At 36.1% G+C, this 23,340-nt stretch overlaps 1 protein-coding gene across 1 annotated transcript in view; it reads right to left on the bottom strand.

Annotated features, from left to right (window-relative positions):
* The window catches only part of LOC150079404 (2-amino-3-carboxymuconate-6-semialdehyde decarboxylase-like), a 117,285-nt gene that overhangs the window by 62,672 nt on the left and 31,273 nt on the right, over window positions 1-23,340 (bottom strand). The window contains exons 3-4 of the mRNA XM_090383841.1: window positions 6,426-6,475; window positions 3,851-4,084 (exon numbers count right to left, since the gene is read on the bottom strand). Of these exons, the coding sequence (XP_090239967.1) occupies window positions 3,851-4,084; window positions 6,426-6,475 (284 nt within the window). The remainder of the gene's footprint in view (window positions 1-3,850; window positions 4,085-6,425; window positions 6,476-23,340) is intronic.

The following is a 23,340-nucleotide window of genomic DNA, read 5'->3' as shown; positions in this document are numbered from 1 at the left end:
TGACAGGTTTATGGTGAAATGGACAGCAACTACAATTACTTACTTTTTTTACGCCAAAGCACGTTGACTTAATAAACTTAAGGTAAACTGCTGGTGAGATTCTCTGAATTTCTGATGTTTCTTATAGATCATCAAGCTGAAGCCCCAAGAAAAACAACCAGAGATAAACTGCATCAACTTTGTCTAGTGATTGTAATTCACAAGGAGTTGCATAATTTGCCGATATACAGCTACTCCCCGATTAATGTAAAGGTTGCGTTCCGCGGAACTCTATGTAAGTCGGATTTTATGTAGGAATTTCCCCCATACTTGTGCAGCACTCGCAACTGTGCTTGATGAATTGATTGAATCAAAAGAGAAAGACGAACATGTGAATAGAATTGTTTATTGTATTTATTCAATTTTTTTTATCTCATGCGCAGGAAAAATTACAGAAGCATGCAGTTTAAAAAATTTCAAAATTATAAAATTACAAAAAGAGAGAGAGGCAACAGGCATAATGTCAGTATGTTTTACCTCTCGATCATCGTTTCCAGAATTGACGTCTTCAGCTGATAAGTATGCTACTGCAGAGATTTAGAAGGGGTCGGCCGCTCAACCTTACGAAAGAACATATTAATGGATGACTGGATGGTGGCTTTTTCTTTTCATCATAGATTTCTTTGTAGCAAGCAAGCATACCATTCACCCCTCTGTTAACTTTTAAGAATCGTTCACTGTCAGGATCCGTCTTCTTAAACCTCACCATCGCCGGTGAAATTTCACGAAATGCCATCTCTTTGGTGATGAAATATCTAGCTCCTCATTTGGTTCATCTTGAGCTTTGTCAGCATTTTCTTCTTTCACTATCACTGCTTGCAAGTCAATAAGTTCTTCGTTAGATAATTCCTTCTCTTCTTCCCTCTATTAACTCCTCCACGACTTTGGCAACAACCTCAAACTGAAGTAGCTCTGCAATCTTTACAATTTTATCTGTAACCTCTTCATATGATTCGTCTGTTTCAAACCCTTTGAAGCCTTTTACATGCCGTGGGCATATTTTCTTCCATGTGCCATTTAAACAACTTTTAGTAATTTTCGCCCAGGCCTTATTACTGTTTAAGATGGCATGGTAAATATTGTAAGATTTCCAAAAGTCCCTTAACGTAAAATTTTTCTCACCATCTACTGCAGGTAATGCCTGAGCAAATGTTGTGCATAAATAGTATGCTTTTAAATTTGAAATAACACCTTGAACCATAGGTTGGATGAGTGAAGTCGTGTTTGGCAGTAGAAATATGACTCTCTTGTTCAAATTGAAATCATCTAGATGCGTAGGATGTCCAGGAGCATTATCTAATAGAAGCAAAATCTCGAAAGGAATGTCATTGTCTTTACAATATTTTTCAACCTCGGGATTGAAGCAGCATTTAAACCAATCCTCAAAGAGAGATATTGTTATTCATGCTCTCCGGTTCGATTGGAAATGCACTGGTAGGGCGTCTTTATTGATGCCCTTAAATACGCAAAGATTTCCAGAATGGTACACAAGCAGTGGTATTAATCTGTAATCTCCCGCTGCATTAATCCCAAGCAAGAGCATGGCCCTATCTTTTGAAACCTTGAAACCTGGCATTGTATTTTCCTCTTTGGCAATGTATGTTCGATCCGGAATTTTTTTCCAATACAGAGCAGTCTCGGCAACATTAAAAATTTGCTGTGTTGAATAGTTGCCTTCATCAATAATTTTTTCCAACACATCACAAAATTTCTCTGCAGCTGCAGAATTGGCATTGGCGACTTCACTGCATACTTTAATGTTTTGGAAACCAATACCTATTAAACAACCTGTTGCTTGCCACAAACTTGGCTTGGCTTGAGGTTCGCCATACTTATACTTAATATCTTCATAAATACTTCTTGCTTTTGCTTGAATGGCCATTGAACTCAGGGCACTTGCTTCTGAATATGATTTTCCATCCATATTATTAAAGCTGTTCCATCTTCGATATAGCACCTGAACACTGTTTTGCAACCACTGTTAATCTTAAGTGCATTGATCCTTTGACATATTCTTTTATATGCGCACTGTCCTTTAAAATAGTATTCACTGTTGAAGCAGCAAGACCTAAATCCCTTGCCATAGATGTCAAACTTTGTTCTGCTTCGTACTTCTTAATGTTTTTAATTTTCATTTCTAAATCAATTTTGTTTTGTTTCCTGGCACTGCCAGCACTTGCACTTTTCATTGGTCACTTTCCATTCATCATTGTATTACGTAAATAGGAATGAAGAGAAGTTTCTGAAAATTTGTATTTTATACGATTGAAGATTTCAGTGAAGAGGAACACATTTCACCATAATAGCGTAAAAACCACAATAGCAGTTATCGGTATTATTGCAAATGCAATAAGATCGAGTTTACTACCCGTTTATAATAGATTTCGCTAACAGAAAAGCTCAATAAACCAGAAAGTGCAAATTATTTTAATGTTTTTTGGCCATGACCTCCAGAAACATGCTTTAGAAAAATATCACAAAGGTGTTCAAAATTGATTCTTATAATGAGAACATATGATAACGATGAAAGTGTAGTGCAAGTTCCATTAAAAATATGACCTTTTAGAGAGATAAATAGCTTAGTAATATAGCAAAATTTTCAACTTCTAAGGATTTGGAATGAATTAAAGAAAAAAAAAAACAATAATACGTTATTGGGTTTACATTACGATATTTTCACAATACCACTGTTTATCCCTACAGATGCAAAATACGTTTCTGTATTTTTTTCAGTTTGCACCGGCTGGCAAAAACTTATGTAAAGTCGAATTTGCGTAAGTTGGGGAGTTCCTATATTTCACAAACTGAATGCACTGAATCTATCACTTCAAGGTAAAAGCACGACACTTTTCATGGTTAATGATAAAATCTCTGCATTCAAAGATAAAATTATCATTTGGAGAAAGATAGCCGAAGCAGGACAATATGCTACCCTTTGACACTTTTAATACATATCTTGTTGAAAAACATATATCCGAGTAGTCAAAAAGCAATAATTAACCACTTCACACAGCTGTTGATTTCTTTTGAAGAATATTTTCCTGTCAATATGGACATTGAAAATTACAGGTGGATAGCTAACCCTTTCTTGAAAAACTGAAACTCCTCTTCCTATCCATAAAAGAACTGATTGATATCTATTGTGACACATCACTCTAAGAAAAGTTTTTTTTTTTTTAGTGTTCAGTTGTCTTCGTTTTGGGCTAGTTTGTTGGACTATAAGAGTAGGGATTAAATTTTGGTTCCACTGTAATACAGTACGCACATGCAAAAACTGAAAACCACCCCTTTCTTAGAGTTCTATGTTTACAAAACCTTAGGATCTACCTGAGGGTCCTGCCGAACTTCCAGGGGGTACCTCAGCCAAAAAGGTTGAGAACCACTTTTGTAACAGAAGCACTGGATATTAAATTTTTTGCTCTGTGCTAATTGGAGGAATGAATGGGATTCATTCATTCCTCCAATGGGAATACATATGAAATAAAATGCTTTTGGTTCATACGTAAACATCAATGCCCTTTGTTCTTTTTTGTAATATATAAATCACAAATTATTATTATTTGCTAATGTGTCTGAAATGTAATGTGCTGTATACACATTATGTAACTTGTTTACATTTTTTTTTCACTTCTTTCATAGCCATCCGTTGTTTACTTAAAGGATTTAATTTTTTTTTAAGTTACAATGAGAAATTAACCTCACATAGGATAAATTTTAATATTTTACAATTAAAGGCAGATAATTACTAATTATGGTACTTTAAGAAATTCACATCAAATATCATTTATTCATATTTTTTTATTTAACTTACCTTATAAAATGGATTTAAAGCATGGGTATCTAAATTCCAGGCATTGACGTGAGATCCAATCAGTACTGATGAAATTCCTAAGGTCTTAACACGTTTTAGCTCTTCTGCAGCCAGTAATGGTGCTTGAAGGGGTAAAGTAGCCATTCCTATGAACCTTTTGGGATGTGAGTGTACTACTGATGCTATGTGGTCATTCAGGATACGACAAAGATCTTGAGTGTCCTCTGGTTTTGCCTGTTCATTAACATTGTTACTATATTAATTACCAGCAAACCTTAAAATGAGAGATGTTTGAAATAATGTTTGAATTTTTTTACCAAAAAAAAAAAAAAACCCACCCAATGAAAGCAAATTTTTCTGTTGTCTAATTGTTTGGTATGACATTTTGAGCCAAATGAACATTATAAGCAAAGCCCTCTAAGGGTAATTTGAATATGTCAAAAGCTGGTTTCCCTGCTTTCAAGATCAATAGAATACAGAACCTTAAAAATTGTAGAACAGATGATAAATTTAAATGTTTTCTAGATCAGTGTTTCCCAACCTGTGGTCTGCAGACCACTTGTGGTCCATATAACTTATGAAAGTATTTCCCTGGACTTAACACTAAAACAGCTTTTGTTTAGTAGACAACAATCCTATTAACATTGATGGGAAATACAGATATAACTAATACATACTATACGTGCAAAGTATGACTACATATCATTGTATTCCAAAAATAGTTATTATTATATTTATGTATTAGTTTAATCTTTTTTGCTGTTCCTGGCTTCTACTTCAAATATAAAAGTGGTTTGTATCTGAAAAGGTTGGGAAATGCTGTTCTAGATGAAGCAAAAAAGTTGGCATTTGAAATGGAAATTGAATCTGAATTTGAGCAAACGAGAATTCACCCTGAAAGAAAATACCTAAAAATATTTGTGAAACCATCTCAAAGGCAGTTTTCGCATTGAAAATCTTGCATTTCTTCTGCCCAAACAGTTTGATGGCAAAATCAAAAGGAAAAGAGAAAGTTACATAAAAATTAAATAAATTGCACGGCAACAGTGTCTATGCCGATTATGGTATGCTACTGGTTAGATTTCATTAAGCAAAATCAAAAAAATAACATAATCAGTTTATTTCATTTGCAATATGTGGTGTCTGAAAAATAATGATGGGGTTTTTTCAAATTTTGTCTTCAAAAATACAAAATACATCTCATTAAATGTAGTATACGCACACTTGCAAACTGAAATATTTTCACAAAAAATATGTAGTGCCCTTCGATACACCCAGCAGCCACTGTTAGGTTTACCAGCAGGTATTAGGCATCTTCAAAAGTGACTTCAGGACATATTCATGATAGTTCTGAGCTGATTGTTGGGTGCAGGTTAATGTGTGATTGCAACTTTGGCCCATTTTTCTTTGTTGAAAACACAATTAATGAGCAGATTTACCTAGATATGCTAGAAAATTTTTTCTTCCATCAGTTTCAAAAAAATTGCCTTGTAAACATGGTGCACCACCACCACATTTCTCAAGAGAAGTTACAAAAGTTCTCAATGCAAGATGGAAGTTGGATTGGCAGGGGTAGTCCAATTGAATGCCACCTAGAAACTCTGATTTAACATCCGTTGATTTTTTTTTTTCATTTGGAGCTTTTTAAAGGATTTTGTTTACAGCACAAAATGCTAGATCTGGTTCATTTGAAAGCAAGAATAACAGAGGCCATTCAGCAGATTATGCAGGTTTTGCTGAACCATGTATTCTAAGAAATGAAATATCAGTTAGCTAAATGAGTCACAAATGGTGCACATGTGAAATTTTTAAAAATTATGTAAGGAAAAATAGAAATAAAATATTAATTTATTAAAAATATTTCTCATTTTCTAAATGTAAGCATCCTTGAAACCCTACCATTATTTTTCAAACACTTAGTATTTAATGATACACCATGGGTTGTTTAAGCTTTCAGAGGCGCATGAAATCTCTAGTGCTGGTATATTGAATTTTTAAAACAGTATCTCTATGTAAGGAACCTATTTACTGTATTTTTTTATTATTATTATTTTTTAAATTAATTGATGAACACAATGTGAGCGGGAATTTCTGCAGTGCATTTTTATGGAGCTTCACTCTGAAAATGGAATCTAAACATACTTGTTTATCTTTGTGGTGCTATTGTTGACAGTGTTATATTGAATGATTAAATGAAATCCTTTATTTTAAATGATTTAAAATAAATAAAATCGATTATTTAATAAATAAATAAAATTATTTATTTCATCTATTTATTTAATTGAACCAGTGGCCCACCAATGCAACATTATAATCTTGTTCATAAGGTGGTATTTTGACCAGACATTTTGAACTGTTGGTAATTTGAATAAACCTATTGCTGAGCCAGATACCATGAGACAGATTATACGATATTCACTTTTACTCAAAAATGCATAGCTTCTCACTAAATATTATTTTATGCAAATGTTTATATGCAAATTTAGTTATGAATGATTAAAAAATGTGATAGTGCACTCATGATTAATATAAGTGGATTATTTGAATATTTTTTATCCTGCATACTCCTACTTACCCAGTAGCTAAACATGACTGGTACAGTTGATATTACCTGCACATGAACACCTGAAATTAAAGAAATAGAATGGTTATCAAATACAGAAAAGCATCCAATTTTTATAAAATAGGATCTTTACAAGAAGAAGCAAGTCTTAAATCTCTTTCTTAATATAGTAAATATATAGTGCTTGTATTTTAAGTAATTTTAGGAGTGCAGTTTGAAATTCTTTTTATGACAAAAAATTTTTCAAGTTGAGACTCTCCAACATCTGGTACTCCACATAAATGTCATCTATGACATTTATGTGGAATACCAGAACAAAAAATCACATTTTTTTTTTTGTTCAGGAATCAAGAAATTTTTTCAACAAGGTGAACGTCCCCAGATGTTACATATACAATTCTCTCAATGAAATTTTGGTAACTATGTGTTTTCAGATCCCTTTCCAGAAAAGTTTAGGTATAGATAGTTATGATCACCATATCTGCTAGATCTCAATCCCAAGGAGATCTCTATTTAATGGTATTTAGCATATCTGAGAAATTTTTGTTCATTTTAACACTTTTTTTTTTATACTTCTTGTTTTTGGTTAATCATCACTAATCCGGCAGCGTTGGGACCTGTGGGGTACTGGATTAATGAATTTGCCGGATCACTGGTAAATTCATTAATCCTCATCCTGCCTTTAACACATTGACTGCCTAGCTAGTTTAAGAAAAAAAATTCCCCAGGAGCCAAAAAATATTTAGCAAATAATTTGAATAGTAATTCTAAAATAAATATTGTAATGTCACTGTTGTCGTTTTTTCGCTTAAAATATATATATAAAAAAAAAAAGTTTTCTTTTATGTCGCATATATGGGGTCCATGTGGCCCAGCAGGTTACTTTATTTCTTGAGAAGCCATGTTGGCCACATATATGTGACGCTATTACGGCACACATGTGAAGATAGTTTGTGATTAGTTTATTGCACGTGTGGCGAGTGCTGCAATAAAACTAATTGGGATAAAATAAACTCTCAAACGTGGCAAAAGTTTGTCAGTATCGGTAGATATTTTGTGAAAACAAGTTCGTTAGTGCGCTGTATTATCCATCATATTGTGTTGTGTTTATCTGCAAGCTTGTACAAGTGTGTTGTAAAAAAAAAAAAAAAAATCTAAAAAGGAATGGCTAAAAGAAAATTACTAAAATAAGAGGAACTGAGAGAAATTGCTGGAATACAATTAAACAGAGTTAAACTTCTCACAGACCACTGTCAAGTTTTTACCACTGTCAAGTTTTTTCAGAAGTTCAACTTTATCTGTTATGAACAATGTATGGTGTTTGTTTTACACCATTAGAGGCACTTCCTTTGTGTATTGGAACCATGGCTGGGGCTAAATGTGAGCAGGTTATAATAATAAATGCAGAAAAACAAGTGGGAATGGCTTACCAGTGTTTACGAGTTCGTGCCAACGGCTGATGCTGCAATGCCACCAAAACAGTAGCGGCAGATCGGTGCGCCGATCCGGGAAATTTGAAATTACGTTCGTGGAAATTATGTTTGAATTAGCAGTGGAACTGGATTAGTGATGGTTGACCTGTACCATTTTTAATTTTCTCAATACAAGATGATGGTCATTTCCAGTCTCAAATCCTCCACATACTCTTGTTATCTTCACTACTTTGACTAATAATATTTTAGAGTTTCTGTACACATTATCACATTATCATCACCATCACTTGCATAATTACTACATAGTTGATTTTTTTAGACAAACCAAAGTTTGTACATTGTCATCATCATTATTGTAACATCTCATATTGTGAAATCCTTCATGAGTTGCCCTCCTTATACATCAAATAAGTAACACTTTCCATAGAGAAGACCACTCTTACTTTTTTTCTGTTGAATATCACAACTCAAACAGTATGTTGTGAAACTATTTGGCTTCTGATCAGGTGAAGGGCAGATACCTCGAGGTATAGGGGTTGATCACTGAGTTGTAGGTTATTTACACAATATGAATGATGCCAAAAGGTGTCTTTCATACTGTGTAAATAAGACTTTTAGACTAATATTTTAGGATAATAGTATTTTAGACTAATAATATTTTAGGGCAGAAATCCTCAAACTATATAAAATTCAAATATAACATAGCTTCAACTATGTAGTAATGATGCAAGTGCACTAACTAATGTCATAATTTGAATTTTACATAGTTCGAGGCTTCTTAAAATATTATTAGTCTAAGAAGCACACCTTTGTGCATCTTTCATATTGTGTAAATTATTCAGAACTAGGCTGTTAACCCTTATACCTTTGGGTACCTATCCACTCACTGATGAGAAGCCAAATAGCTTCGTAACAGCAGTCTTTTCTAATGGGAAGCATTACCTATTTGAAGTATAAAGAGGATTATACGTTATTATTATAACATATAATAATGATTAGCATCATTATTATATGTTATAATAATGATGCTAATGTACAAATTTTAGTTTGTCTAAACAATCAAATATGTAGTAATGATGTAAGTGCACGAACTAAGGCGCCTCTGTAGCCGGGTGGGCAGGAGCAGCAGTGCGTAGCACACGCTTCTTGATTAGACTGGGGTTCGAGCCCATGACCACCAAATACGGAGGATGTGGAAAGGTCAGGGAATGACCACCGCATATCCCTGGAGCAAGTGGCCTTAGTTGCTAATGCTCCTAAATAACAAACAACAAAAAGTGCACGAACTAATGTCATCACTACTTGTTAAAATTCTTTTCTGTAATAGTCAGTTGTGTTTTTCTTAATAAATTTCCATTTATTTTCAATATGGCCAAAACCAGAAGTGTTTACATATTCATTCTGATTGAAAATATGCTTAATTAATTATAACTAGCAGTACCCATTGCGAAAATTTTGCAATTGGTAGCACAGTTTTTCTATAATTGTCCTAAAGAAATATAGTCCATGTTTTGTCACAAGCAGATAAGCCAGTACACATTGAATAGCAAATAGCTGTACCTGTTGCAAAAATTTCGCAATTGGTAGCACAGTTTTTATTGCCTGATATTTTCCCAAGCTGTACCCATTGCAAAAATTTTGCAATTGGTAGCAGTTTTTATTGCCTGATATATGGGTGTGAACTCACAACCTTACTTGTGGCTGTGCATTATTAACCACTGCACCACAGCATGATACAAACAGACCTGGTTTGTATTATTTTCCCTTCAGGTAAAGCTGTGACTTTCTTTATGCTTAAATATGTTTGTAAGGGTGCATGGCTTATGCTAAGTTCTAATAGCCTTTTGCCATTATTTTTAGGTTTTTCCTTTCCTCCAAATTTTCCTAAAGTAGCTCTGAAAAAGTAATTGTCATTCCCTGCTCTTTCTGAGATATTCAACACTTTTTTTTTTTTTTTTCTCATTCTTCATAGGAAAAAACCCAGCTTTCTGTCATAATTTTTCCAACATAACTGTATTGGATAATGCTTTACAGCCAATTAAACTATTTATAATTACTGTGTAGCCACAGCTCCCTACTATGGATCCTCTTAGTTCCTCTGGCATTTGCTATTCTGATGTCATAATAACCCAGTTCTTCTGATAATTACACTTCTTTGCCACTCAAATTTCTAACATTTATGATTGTTTCAGTAGCATAGTTAGCATTGTGTATCATGGTTTATTCTGGTTCCCTGACATACTCAGCTTGAACCTTGTTGACCTGGGCAGTGTACCACCCAGTGTGAGTCTCAGTTTCTTTGCTCTACCATAGTGATAAGTTTTCAGCCAATAAGTTAGCCAATCTGTTCGGCTTGGTTCCCATATTGGCAGTCCTTGTTTGTTTAGTATTCATATAGCTGGCTCCCTACTAATGATTATATAAAACATTGATGGGGTGAAGAGTGAACATTGTGTGAGGACCTTAGGCTGGTCCCCTACCAGCTTTAAGTTAGGAGATTTATGAATCTTTTCAAATTAGATAGTCTCGTGCTCTTCAGTATCAAGTTTTCTATATTGATAATGTGTATGCCAGTGTACTGCAGATTATGTAGACTAAAGTATACATATTATTGTGTTCCCCCCCCCCATACAATATCCAATGGGTATTAATCAGAATTTGACTCATTTGGGTTATGAATTTTTTTCACAACCAACAACAAACCCTTGGCGGTGCATGTTTGAAGAAATTCTTCACCAATATGCTATGATCGCTGCCACCTAAAGGTTCCTTTATTTGAATATTGTTAATACATGATGAAAATCAGATCAAGAATATTGCTTTCTCTTGTCATCTTCCCTAACATGTTGGCATACAAAGCAATTATTCTGCAAATCAAGAAACGTTTTGCAGGATGACTTTCATATTAGTATTAGTAACGGCCGCATGGTGCAAGAAAGCCTATGGCTTATGCTGCACCAGCCAAAAAAAAAAAAAAAATCCGAACAAAACAATGATAAAAACAAAAAAAAAAAAAAAATAATAATAATAATTAATTAAAAAAAAAAAAAAAAGGAAATTAAACCTATCATCCTATGCGCTTCCCTTACCTGAAAGTACTATCCAGATGACCTTTGAATTTCCCCAAACTGTCGGCCTCTACCACACATCAAGGCAACTTATTCCAGTAATTTATAACTCGCTGGCTAAAATAAAACTTCCTGCAGTCCAATCTAAACATTTCCCCCCGTAACTTGAATTTATGTCCCCTAGTTCTAGCATCATTTATAATCTTGAAAATTTTGGCCTCATTCATTTTACTGATGCCTCTCAGAGCCTTAAACACCTCAATCAAATCTCCTCTAAGGTGTCTAGTTTCCAAACTCTGCAACCCACATATTCGAAGTCTTTCTTCATAAGGACGCCTTTTTTCCGATCTCACCAGGCGAGTTACCCTTCTTTGCACCCTTTCAAGAAGCTCGATGTCTTTCTTTAGGTGCGGTCTCCACATACTTGAACACAGTATTCCAAGTGTGGTCTAACATAAGCCTTATATAATGGGATTATCACGTCCCTATCTCTACTTGCAAAAGTTCGATAGATCATCGATAGGACATCATGGGCCTTCCTTGCAACCTGTTTACAATGCTCAGAGAATTTCATGTCTGACCGTATCGTAACACCCAAGTCCCTTTCCTCCAGTACTGGGTTTAGTTGAACTCCACCAAGTGAATAAGTTTTTTTGGGATTACTGTTTCCCAGATGTAATACCTTACACTTTGTTGGATTAAAGCACAGCTGCCATTTTTCTGACCATTCCTGAAGTCTATCTAGGTCTCTCTGAAGAAGCTCAGCTTGACAGTGATCATTAACTACTCTACCAATTTTAACATCATCTGCAAATTTAGACATCACGCCCTCTATCCCTTCATCAATGTCGTTTATGAAAATTAAAAACAATGGTGGTCCTAATACTGATCCTTGGGGAACCCCACTTCTTACATCAACCCAATCTGAGGAATAGCCATTTATCACAACCCTCTGCCTCCTGCCCTGAAGGGTGCCTCCGTAGCCAGGTGGGAAGGAGCAGCAGTGCCTAGCACACGCTTCTTGATTAGACTGGGGTTCGAGCCCGTCACCACCAAATACGGAGGATGCAGAAAGGTCAGGGAATGACCACCACATATCCACGGAGCAATATGGCCTTAGTTGCTAATGCTCCTAAAAAAACAAATAACAAATAATCTGCCCTGAAGCCATCCTTCTATCCATCTAAGGATTTTCCCAGTGATTCCAACCTGTTCCAACTTATAAAGCAACCGCTCATGTGGGACTGAGTCAAAAGCTTTGCTGAAATCTAAATAAACAATGTCGAAATTATTCCCTAAATCCAGCTCGTGAGTGACCCTTTCGAAATAGCGAACCAGATTTGTTAAACATGATTTTCCCTTTACAAAACCATGCTGAGTATCCTTGAGAATTTCAGTTCGATCCAAATGATCCTGAATTCCACCCTTGATCATTGCCTCCATGATTTTCCCTACTACTGAAGTCAGACTGACAGGTCGTTAATTTCCAACTTCACTTTTAGAGCCACCCTTATGTATGGGAGATACATTTGCACTTTTCCAATCCAAGGGAATCTCCCCAGAGTCTAGTGATGCTCGCATAATTAGCCTCAATGGTTCAATGCACTCGCTTGCCGCCTCCCTTAAGATTATAGGGTATATTCCATCAACTCAAGGAGCCTTACTGGTCTGTAGGCTCGAAAGTTTTTTCATTAAATAATCTTGCGAAATTTCAATATCATTAATTACATATTTTTTAACTTCGCTCCCACAATTTCCCATCCACAAAAGGCTTTTCATTTGTAAATATCGATGCAAAATAACTGTTGAGTTCATCTGCAACGGCAGTTGGTGTATTTATTACTATCCCCTTTCCCTTACGTAAAGGTCCGATCTGGTTTGTCCTGCTCTTCTTGGCATTTATATATGTGAAGAATTCTTTATCCCCCCTCTTTGCTCTGTTTGCTAGTGATTTCTCATAAACTGCCTTTGCCTGTCGAACCTTTTCTGTGGCTCTATTACACATCACCTTGTAGCTGTTATAGGCTTCAGTACTTTTTATTGCTCTGTAACCTTTCCATGCCACCTTTTTCTGCTCAAGTAATGTGGCAACTTCACTATTCATCCAACTTGTAATAAGTAATAAGTAATAAATATCCCAAGTAATAAGACATTCTAATTTGTTGGCCTACTATATTTTGTCTGTATGAATGTGTGTTATACTTATCACAGGCATTTAGCCTACAACAGGCTCCAACTCTAACTTTTGTTTTCCAAATGTTTCTCGTGCCATACTGAATCGATATTATACTAGCAACTGATTGTATTGTTTTAGATTCTGTGTGCTTATTAATCAAAAGAACAACTCCTTCTTCGTGGCTGGGGGAGGGGACTCCTCCAGCCATGTTTAGCCTTTCTGTATACATAATCAAGTTCAAATTCTGAATCCCCAATACCAGATTTACATAATGTTTCTGTTATATCTATAGTGTAAACATTTGATGGGTTTTTAGTAATTCTTACATAGTAGTAATAGTAGTAGTAGTAGTAGTGGCATGTGATGCAAGAAAGCAAGTGTATGAGCTTATGCAGCATCAGCCAAAAAAAAAAAAAAATCACACCATTCCCTCCAAATGCCTGTCCAGTTCCTCCTTAAATTTATTTAACCTATCAACTTCCACAACGACAGATGGAAGTTTGTTCCAGCAATTTACCACCCGCTGGCTAAAGGCAAATTTCCGCACATCTATTCTACATCTGTCCTTTCTTAATTTGAACTTATGTCCCCGTAGGTTCGTAATCTGAACAAGTGGAAGGATCCCATCAGAATTCAGCGTGCTCAACCCATTCAAGGCCTTATAGACCTCAATCAGATCACCGCGCAGGTGCCTAGTCTCCAGCCACTGCAATTTGCAGAACTTAAGCCTCTCTTGGTAAGAGAATCACTTCATTCCCCTCACCAATCATGTTGCTCTTCTCTGTACACGCTCAAGCAAATCTACATCCTTCCTAAAATGAAGCCTCCAGACCTGTATGCAGTACTCAAGGCGTGGCCTGACCATTGCCTTATACAGAGGGACAATCACCTCCTTTTCCCTGCTAGCAAAATTCCTATATATCATTGACAAAACCCCATGACCCGCCCTAGCGCCTGTCTGCACTGCTCAGAAAACTTCATATCTGACTGCACAATTACTCCCAGGTCTTTTTCATTTTCTACCACCTTAAGTGTAGTACCACACAGTTGGTACTTTTCTCTTAGGTTACTTCTACCGATATGCAGTACTTTGCATTTGTGAAGGTTAAACTTCAGTTGCCACTTCTCAGCCCATCTGCCCAAATTATCTAGATCCTGTTGCAGTAGCACACTGCCATTACGGTCATTAACAACCCTGCCAACCATTGTATCATCTGCAAACTTCGACACTAAGCCTGACATACCTTCATCAATATCATTGATAAATATACAAAACAACAGTGGACCCAAAACCGAACCCTGTGGGACTCCCCTGATAACATTAGTCCATGAAGAGCAGCACCCATTGATTACCACCCTCTGTCTTCTCCAACTCAACCATCCTTTTATCCATTGTAGCAACTTACCCTTAATACCATTCTGCTCCAATTTGTACAATAGTCTTCCATGTGCGCAACAGTGTCAAAAGCTTTCCTGAAATCCAAATATATGATATCAAAATTATTTTTTGCATCCAGTTCCTTTGTAACCACATCATAATATTCTATTAAATTTGTCAGACAAGACTTTCCCTTAACAAACCCATGCTGTGTGTGAATTATTGCTGCAGTCTTGTCTAGATGATCCTGCAATGCACCTTTAACCAGTGACTCCATTATTTTACCCGGAACAGAAGTTAAACTAACTGGTCTGTAATTACTCGTGTCACCCTTCGATCCCCCTTTGTGAATTTGGGATACATTTGCGCATCTCCAGTCCTTGGGAACCTTCCCTGAGTCCAAGGATGCTCTCATAATTATGGCTAAGGGTTTGCTTAGTTGCTTTGCCGCCTCCTTTAATATATGAGAATGTAAATCTGCACCAATAGCACAATGTCAGCAAGCATGGAGAGCTGCTAACGAAGAACATGAGGCTGACAAGAATTATTTGATATATGATGCAAACGGTGTATACTTAATATTAAATGGGTAGAAAAGTATTTTCTCAGCTATTCAAAAATAACAGTTTGGGTTCAATTTGGTTCTGCCTGATAGATCAGCTTTACATATTATTTGTTTATTATATAAATAAAGTTTGTCATTGTTGCAGACCACCAGTGGTCCAAAGACCACAGATCGAAAACCACTGATCTAGCAGAAGCTGTGGCCAGGTTAGCTCAACCTGGAGACAGTCCTCATTTCCTTCCTAGATAGATAATATACAACAAGTTACAACTCGCTGTTATGTATTATCAGTGCTTTTTTTGTGACGGTACACAATGGTACGGCGTACCGGCACCTTTATTGACAGTGACATTTGGATGCAGCGCACTTCGAAATTTGTAATATTCCTTAATTTTTTTTCACATGTTTACCTACTATTCAAATAAGCTTAAAATTATTTAACTAAATTTGCATTTTTTTACTGTCTATTTTTAAGATATTTTCTATATAAAACTGTATAATCATTTTTATAATTATAAATTACTCAGTTGGGCCTCTGTTTAACAAAGTCCTTTTATAGCGAATTATTTTGAATTCCCCTTGGAAGTTACATTTAAAATAGTGTCCGTTGAGCGAATAAAATTTTCATGTAGCGAACGGATTAAGAGAGAATTAACTCAGTACGCACTGTTCTCATTTTTGGCAATTAGTTTGCATCATACTGAGAAAATCTACTGCACAGCCCTGAATACAGAATAGAATGCAAGGATTGTGGGGAGTGTTATGTGGGGGAAACAAAACGACGGCTCAGGGAGCATTTAAATGCTATAAGAACCACCGATTATAATAAGTCTGCTGTGGCCGAACATTTTTGGGAGAAGCAGCATCAAATCTCCCCAGAGGACGCGATTATCATGAACCACGCGCATGGGTACTGGAAGCGTAAGTGGCTAGAGGGTTTACGGATTGGCTCATCCAGTAAGAATACCATGAATAGAGACAGAGGTATGCGCATACATCCTATTTTCGAAGCAGTTGTCCTAAGTACGGATGAACGATTTTGTTTGCCACGTACCCAAGCCATTTCTGCTTCCGGTTCTGCCCATGCACCGAGGGAACCACGTGGAGGAATACCACGTGCGGAAGTACCGTGAGCCTGTTTAATAAAGAGATGTTGCAGGAAGTCTTTTCACTGTTGAGGAAGGGAGCTGACGCTCTCGAAAGCTTCAGGTTTTTTAGCGCTTTAATCTTTATATTTTAGCATATTTTATAGTAAATGATTTTTATTATAGTTTTAGCATTTCGTAATATACAGCCACCAGTTTATTGTAAATTGTAGTAAATTATATATTTGTTTTTGATATTTATTTGTAAAAACTTTAGTTACAGTAAAATTCATTTAATGGTTGGTGTATGAGTTCACTTATTTTCTAGACGAAACTTGATTATGAAATTATTTTTACTTATGTTATTATTTTTTACTTATTTTACTCACATTTTACTTATTTTTTTATATACTTGAATAATAAATTTATGCTTAATAAACTATGTTGATACACTTAATTTGTTGATCTTATTCTAAAAAAATGACTACTAAAGTAACAATATCAGGAAAAAAAATTTCAGAGTACTTTTCATATCCTTTTAATTTTCAATGTTTCCTGATAGCAAAGAATGAGTACTGGCACCTATTTTTTAAAAAAAAAAGCACTGTGTATTATCATACCATGGACAGGTAACAAAGAAGTTATATCAGATTAAGCCTTTTAAACAAAACATGGCAGTCTAATTTGCATATGAATCATAGACAGGAAGTTGTTTTTGCTTGCTTGCTTGTTCATAGGGCAGTCACCTTGCGCATTCCTTTTTGCTGAAGGCTGGTAGCCCCCTGCCATGGGTGAGAATTGCGACACCTTTTTAACACTTCATAAGTTTTATGCAAATGCCCTCTTTTTATAGATGAATGCCATTCATTTTTATCACTTTTATTCATCTGTCCAAGCCTTATACACTCAGATTTTATTTGCTAATCACCACATGTAAGTTGAAAATTTCTAAAATCTTTAAACTTATTTAGATTTAGTTAAAATACTAAATACTTTTATATCTATACATACTTTATACCCTTTTTACAGATTTTATTCTTATTTCCATAAATACCATTTGACATAGTGAAATATTGTCATAGGTAACTGAAATAATATTTTTTTTGCCCGTTTATCCTTTTTTTTTATATGACCATGTTTTGGCACATTGCTTCTACTTTTAGCATTAGCATTAGTTGAGGCATATGATACAAGAAAGCAAGCTTACACAGCACCAACCAAAAAAAAAAAAAAAAAAAACCTTCCCATTTCACACACCCAGTCATTCCAGACGATTGTCTAGTTCAGCCTTAAATTTGTTTAAGCTATCAACTTCCACAATAACAGGTGGAAGTCTGTTCCAGCAATCAACTACCACTGGATAAAGGCAAACTTCCGCACATCTATTCTATACCTGTCTTTCCTCAATTTGAATCTATGCTCCCTCAGGTTTTTAATCAGAGCAAGCGGAAGTAGCCTGTCAGCATTGAGCCTGCTCAAACCATTTAAAGCCTTATACACCTTGATCAGATCACCTTGCAGGTGCCTAGTCTCCAGATGCTGCAACTTGCAGAGCTTAAGCCTTTCATCGTAAGTGCACCCCTTTGTTCCTCTCACCAATCTTGTTGCCCTTCTCTATACTCGTTCTAGCAACTCTACATCCTTCCTAAAATGAGGCCGCCAGACCTGTATACAATACCCAAGGTGTGGCCTGACCATTGCCTTATACAAAGGGATAATCACCTCCTTGTATCTGCTAGCAAAATTCCTATATATCATTGACAAAACTCTGTAGCCTGCTCTGGCAGCCCGTCTGCACTGTAAGAAAATGTCATATCTGACGGCACAATTACCCCCAGTTCTTTTTCATTCTCCACCTCCCTGAGTATAGTACCACACAGTTGATACATTTCTCTTGGGTTACTGCTACCCATATTTGCATTTGTCAATGTTAAACTTCAGTTGTCACTTCTCAGCCCATCTGAGAAGTGGCAACTGAAGTTTAATTTGTGTATCCCCCCCCTAACTTTTCTAGATACTGTTGCAGTAGCATACTGTCTTTACTGTCACTAACAACCATGCTAACCTTTGTATCACTGCAAACTTGGACATTAAGCCTGATATATCTTCATCGATATCATTGATAAATGCACAAAACAACAATGGGCCCAGCACTGAAACCTCGGGACTCTGCTAATAACATTATTTCACGTAGTGCAGTGTCCATTTATTACCACTCTGCGATCTCCCACTCAATTATCCCTTTATCCATTGCAGTAACTTGCCCTTAATGCCATACTGCTCGAATTTGTACAGCAATCTTCTATTTGCAACAAGTATCAAAAGCTTTCCTGAAATCCAAGTATATGATATCAAAATTATTTTTTGCATCCAGTTCCATTGTGATCACATCATAGTATCCAATCAAATTGGTCAGGCAAGACTTCCCCTTTACAAACCCATGCTTGTCTGAACTGTTACTGCTGTCTTGTCTAGTTGATCCTGTATCACCTCCATAACCAGACTCCATTATTTTCCCCAGAACAGAAGTTAAACTAACAGGGCTATAATTATTTTTGTCACCCTTTGAACCCCCTTTGTGAATTGGGGATATATTTGCACATCTCCATTACATGGGGACCTCCCCTGACTCTAAGGATGCTCATAATTCTGGCTAAGGGTTTGCTTACTTCCTTTGCTGCCTTCTTCATTATAACCGGATAGATCCATCTGCCTCAGGTGTCTTTTTTATGTTTAACTTCAACAATTTCTCCTCCACTTTGCTCTCAGTTATTACAAAATCACTTATCTCCCTCTCAGAGTTTAATAAACTTCTGGCGTTCCCCTCCTTGAATAATTCCTCATGTGTGACTGTAGATGCAAAATACTCATTCAGTTTATCAGCTGCTTGACCAGGATCATCAGTAGTTGAACCATCTATGTTAAGTGGACCAATCTGATTCATCCTGTTCCTTTTAGAGTTTACATAAGTAAAGAACTCTTTGTTGTTTTTCTTTGTGTCCTTTGCCAAAGATTTCTTGTAATCTGCCTTTGCCTGCCTAACCTTCTTTGTGACTTGATTACAGACTAGCTTATATCTGGCATAGGCTTCTGTGTCGCCTGATAATTTATATGCATCCCATGCATTTTTTTTTTCTGCCACGAGCATCATTAATTCATCCGACATCCATTTAGACCTGAACCGTGAACAGTATTTCTTAGTTAGTATGAAAGCCTAGTAGCCTCCAAGGTTAAGTCCTTGAAGGCTTCCCATTTAGAATTCACTATTGGTAACATCATTAGGTGATCCCACTGTATAGAATTTAAAAACTGTCCGAGACCACTGTAGTCACCTGACGAAAACAAAAACCCTTCCCTTAACCTTTGATGGTAGTTAAAGCATTAAGTAAATCTCACATCAGTACACTATGATCACTGTCACTTAGTGGTTCCTTTATTTACAAATTCTTAATGCATGGATAATCACTGCTGATAATCATCAGATCAAGGGTATTACTCCCTCTAGTTGCCTCTCGAACATGTTGCTGTAGAAAACAATCCTCCAATAAATTGACAAAAGTGTTGCTAGCGTGCTTGTAACCATCCCACAATTTCCAGTCAATATCTGGATAGTTAAAATCCCCCATTACAAGGCATTCTGATTTACTGGCCCATTCTGTTTTTCTACACAACTGTTCATTGTACTCATCAGAGTCATTAGGCCTATAACATACTTCTACTACTCTCAATTTCCCTTTCCCAGTGTTTATGTCCCACCAAACAGACTCAACATTGCACTGTCCAGCAACGTCAATTGGATGCAGTTCCTTAGATTTTATGTGCTTCTTAACTAACAGCATAACCCCTCCTTCCTTCCTACCCTGTCTGTCCTTTCTGTACATATTGTATTCCCCAAATTCCAATTCTGCACAGCTTATATCTGTGTGACACCATGTCTCTCATATCCCAACAATATCTGCCTCTGATGCCTTTTTCAGCACTTCACATTCATCAATTTTATATACTATACTTTCTAGCATTAGTGTATATGCAAGTATACATGCATTTGTTCTTACTCATAGTTACTCTAACAGAGCCCATGCATTTTCTTGTTCCATGATGGCTCCCAGCAGCAACTTGCTCTCTAGGCTGCTGCTCATTACAATAAAAGCATTGCAAGAATCACTTTCAGCTCCAACTGCAGCTACCGTTAATCTTTTAGTCCATGTATCCCCCTAATCTAGCAGATTTTCGACCCACCTGACACTGCCTGGATAGCATCAGCAAATATTCTTGCATCCTTTCTATTTAAGTGTATCCCATCCTTGTAGAAGCAGTCTCTCCTGTTAGTAAGCACAGACCACACTGAAAAAAATTCTACCCCGTTAGGCTTGCACAGTCTCTCCAGTGCCAAATTGATTGACAAGGCTCTCATCATATACTCCCTCCTATTGTGTCTGGGCAGAATTGCAGACACTTTCAAATTTAACCCTAACTTGCGACTTTTTTCCAGCATTGACCTGTACTTGTTAAGTAAATCCACAGATCTCTTACTCTTAAGGTCATTAGTGCCAATGTGTACAATATCACCTTTTGTGCCCTTAAAAGATGATATCTGTCCTACAACATCATCAACTTTTGCCCCTGGCAGACATACTTCTTATGCACTAATAAAATTAAAACCACTCAACCAATCAACTAACCCAGTGGTTTTCAACCCGGGTGCTGCGGCATCTTTAAGGGTGCCGCAACGACATTCCATGGGTGTCACGTAATTTGGGTTTAAGTTACTTAAACTTATTATTATTTTTCAATTTATATGTTTATTTCATTATAAAAAGGTGTACAGTATCTTTTTGATTTTGTGGTGATCTATAAGTGATGTTTACTTAGTACCTCTGTATAAAGAATAAAATTATATACTGTATATATATAATTTGTATTATGAAATGTAACTTTTCATATATATATATACATATATATATATATATATGTATATATATATATATATATATACATATATATATATATATATATATATATATATAGATATATATAAATATCATATAACATATATTTTTTAATATTATATATATATATATATACACAGTGAGAGAGAATCGTATCTAACGGGCAGAAAATTGAGTAGGGATGCCGCAAAATAAAATAAATTACTTAGGGGTGCTATTATTAAAAAATGGTTGAAAACCACTGAACTAACCTTTTGTGCCCTTAAGAGATAACTGCTACAAAATATTACCAACCTTTGCCCCTGGTAGATACATCATGGTCCTGTTCTACCTATCCTATTTGCAAAGAACATTCCCCTACTTTCCTGACAATAAGAGTCACCAAGCATAACTAATTACTATGGAATCAGCATATCCTGCTCATGGTAATTCCACCATGCTGCCAATTGCACGAAGATAAGATCTAATGTTAAATGGGCAGCTGATTGTTTGTGAGACCCATGGTTTAATTTCTTCGAGGCAATGACCCTTTCCTTCAACCACTGAAATTTGTCCGACAAAATGCTAAATTTATGTTTAATTTCCTCACTTTGTCATTATGTCAGGCCTGAATGTGTACAACCCAAATTGTGCAGTGCATGCAATAAGGCCTTGATGTGTAGGAGACAGATCCATCTTCCCCAGCCAATTCTTCCCCATTGCCCTGGATGATATGCTTTGTTCTAAAAAAAAAAAAAAATAAAAAAAAAAATTAATCCTTCAGCACTAACTCTTAATACAGTGACTTCTTAATTTACGCGAGGGTTACGTTCAAGAATGTCTCGCCCAATTGAAATTCATGCGTAATGTCAATAATCACCAAAAAATGTGATAATAGGCCTATGAGAATAACTCTCGAATCTAGCTGTTATCCCTACCTGTTCATACCATTCGTTTTCTTTGGTTGGAAGACTGGGCATTCAATAGAAAATAATGAGCAACCAAAGAGATTCATTCATCTTTATTGATTTACTTCTTCCTTTTTTTTTTTTTTTTTTTTGTACAATAAGAAAAACTACGTTTGCTATAACCAACATATACAGCACAACACAAAAAAAAAATTGAGAGAGAGGGAGAGACACTGGGGATGGAGGGTGGCCTTAGGCAGATTCATGAGAGGGATCATCATGGTCAGATTGCGTTCCCTCGGACTGGATAGGTGGGGGTGTTATGCTAACCCGGGAGGTGTTGGGTTTACTTGACTGCCCCCTTGATCACTTGAAAAAGGAATCTAGAGTTAGTTGTTCTGCACATTGCCTCTTCCTACGCAACAACTCATAGTAGCAGAGGCGTAGCTAGCTTTTTGGTGCCCTTGGCAAATTCGTGGCTACACGCCTTTTTGCGATAATTGGTAAAATCATAATAAATAATAATAAGTACATTCTCACCTCTATTTAAGGAACTTTATGGCAAAATTTTCTATTTAGTGAATTTTTTTTGAATTCCCCTTGGTGATTACATTTATAATAGTTTCCATATAACGAATGGATTATGAGATACTTGGCGCCTCCGTAGCCAGGTGGGAAGGAGCAACAGTGTGTAGCACACGCTTCTTGATTAGACTGGGGTTCGAGCCCATCACCACCAAATATAGTGGATTCGGAAAGGTCAGGGAATGACCACCGCATATTCCCGGAGCAATATGGCCTTAGTTGCTAATGCTCCTAAAAACCAAATAACCAACCAACCAACGAGATACTTATCTGGGCATACATTGTTCACACCTTTGGCTTTCAAGAAATTTAGGTGCTAGTGCTGTTTCTAAGCTTGAATTAAGAGCTAAAGAGATTAACATCTGCAACTTAGTGGTATCCATAAAACCTATCTATTCAATACTACCTGTTCCACATACTGAGAAGTCAAGCTGGTCGGCTACTTTCTGTGTATCCATAGCCAGTGGGCAGATTGTTTCGTGGAAGTGAACCATCCACACTTTGCTGTAAATTTTCCCTATTTCTGTTTAATGGTCACACTACTTGAATATTTGAGTGACTCCGACATTTTGGATAGTTTAAAAAAAAAAAAATTAATTCAACAACTAGTGACAATATCAATGACTAGAGAAAGAAAAAAGGGGAAGGCAGCAGAGATATTAAACCTAAATATGAAATGCTGGCAGCTTTTGAAACTTCGTTGAGGCCTTCATCATGATAAAATCTTCCTGAACATATGTGTTTCAGTGTTAAAACAGATACGAACATGATGTACACTAAAATCCAGTGTACAACAAAAGC

This window comes from Mastigoproctus giganteus, chromosome 10 (genome assembly GCF_048544385.1).
Source record: "Mastigoproctus giganteus isolate SK-2022 chromosome 10, ASM4854438v1, whole genome shotgun sequence".
Taxonomy (NCBI): Eukaryota; Metazoa; Arthropoda; class Arachnida; order Uropygi; family Thelyphonidae; genus Mastigoproctus; species Mastigoproctus giganteus.
This window is presented reverse-complemented; position numbering and strand designations above follow the sequence as displayed.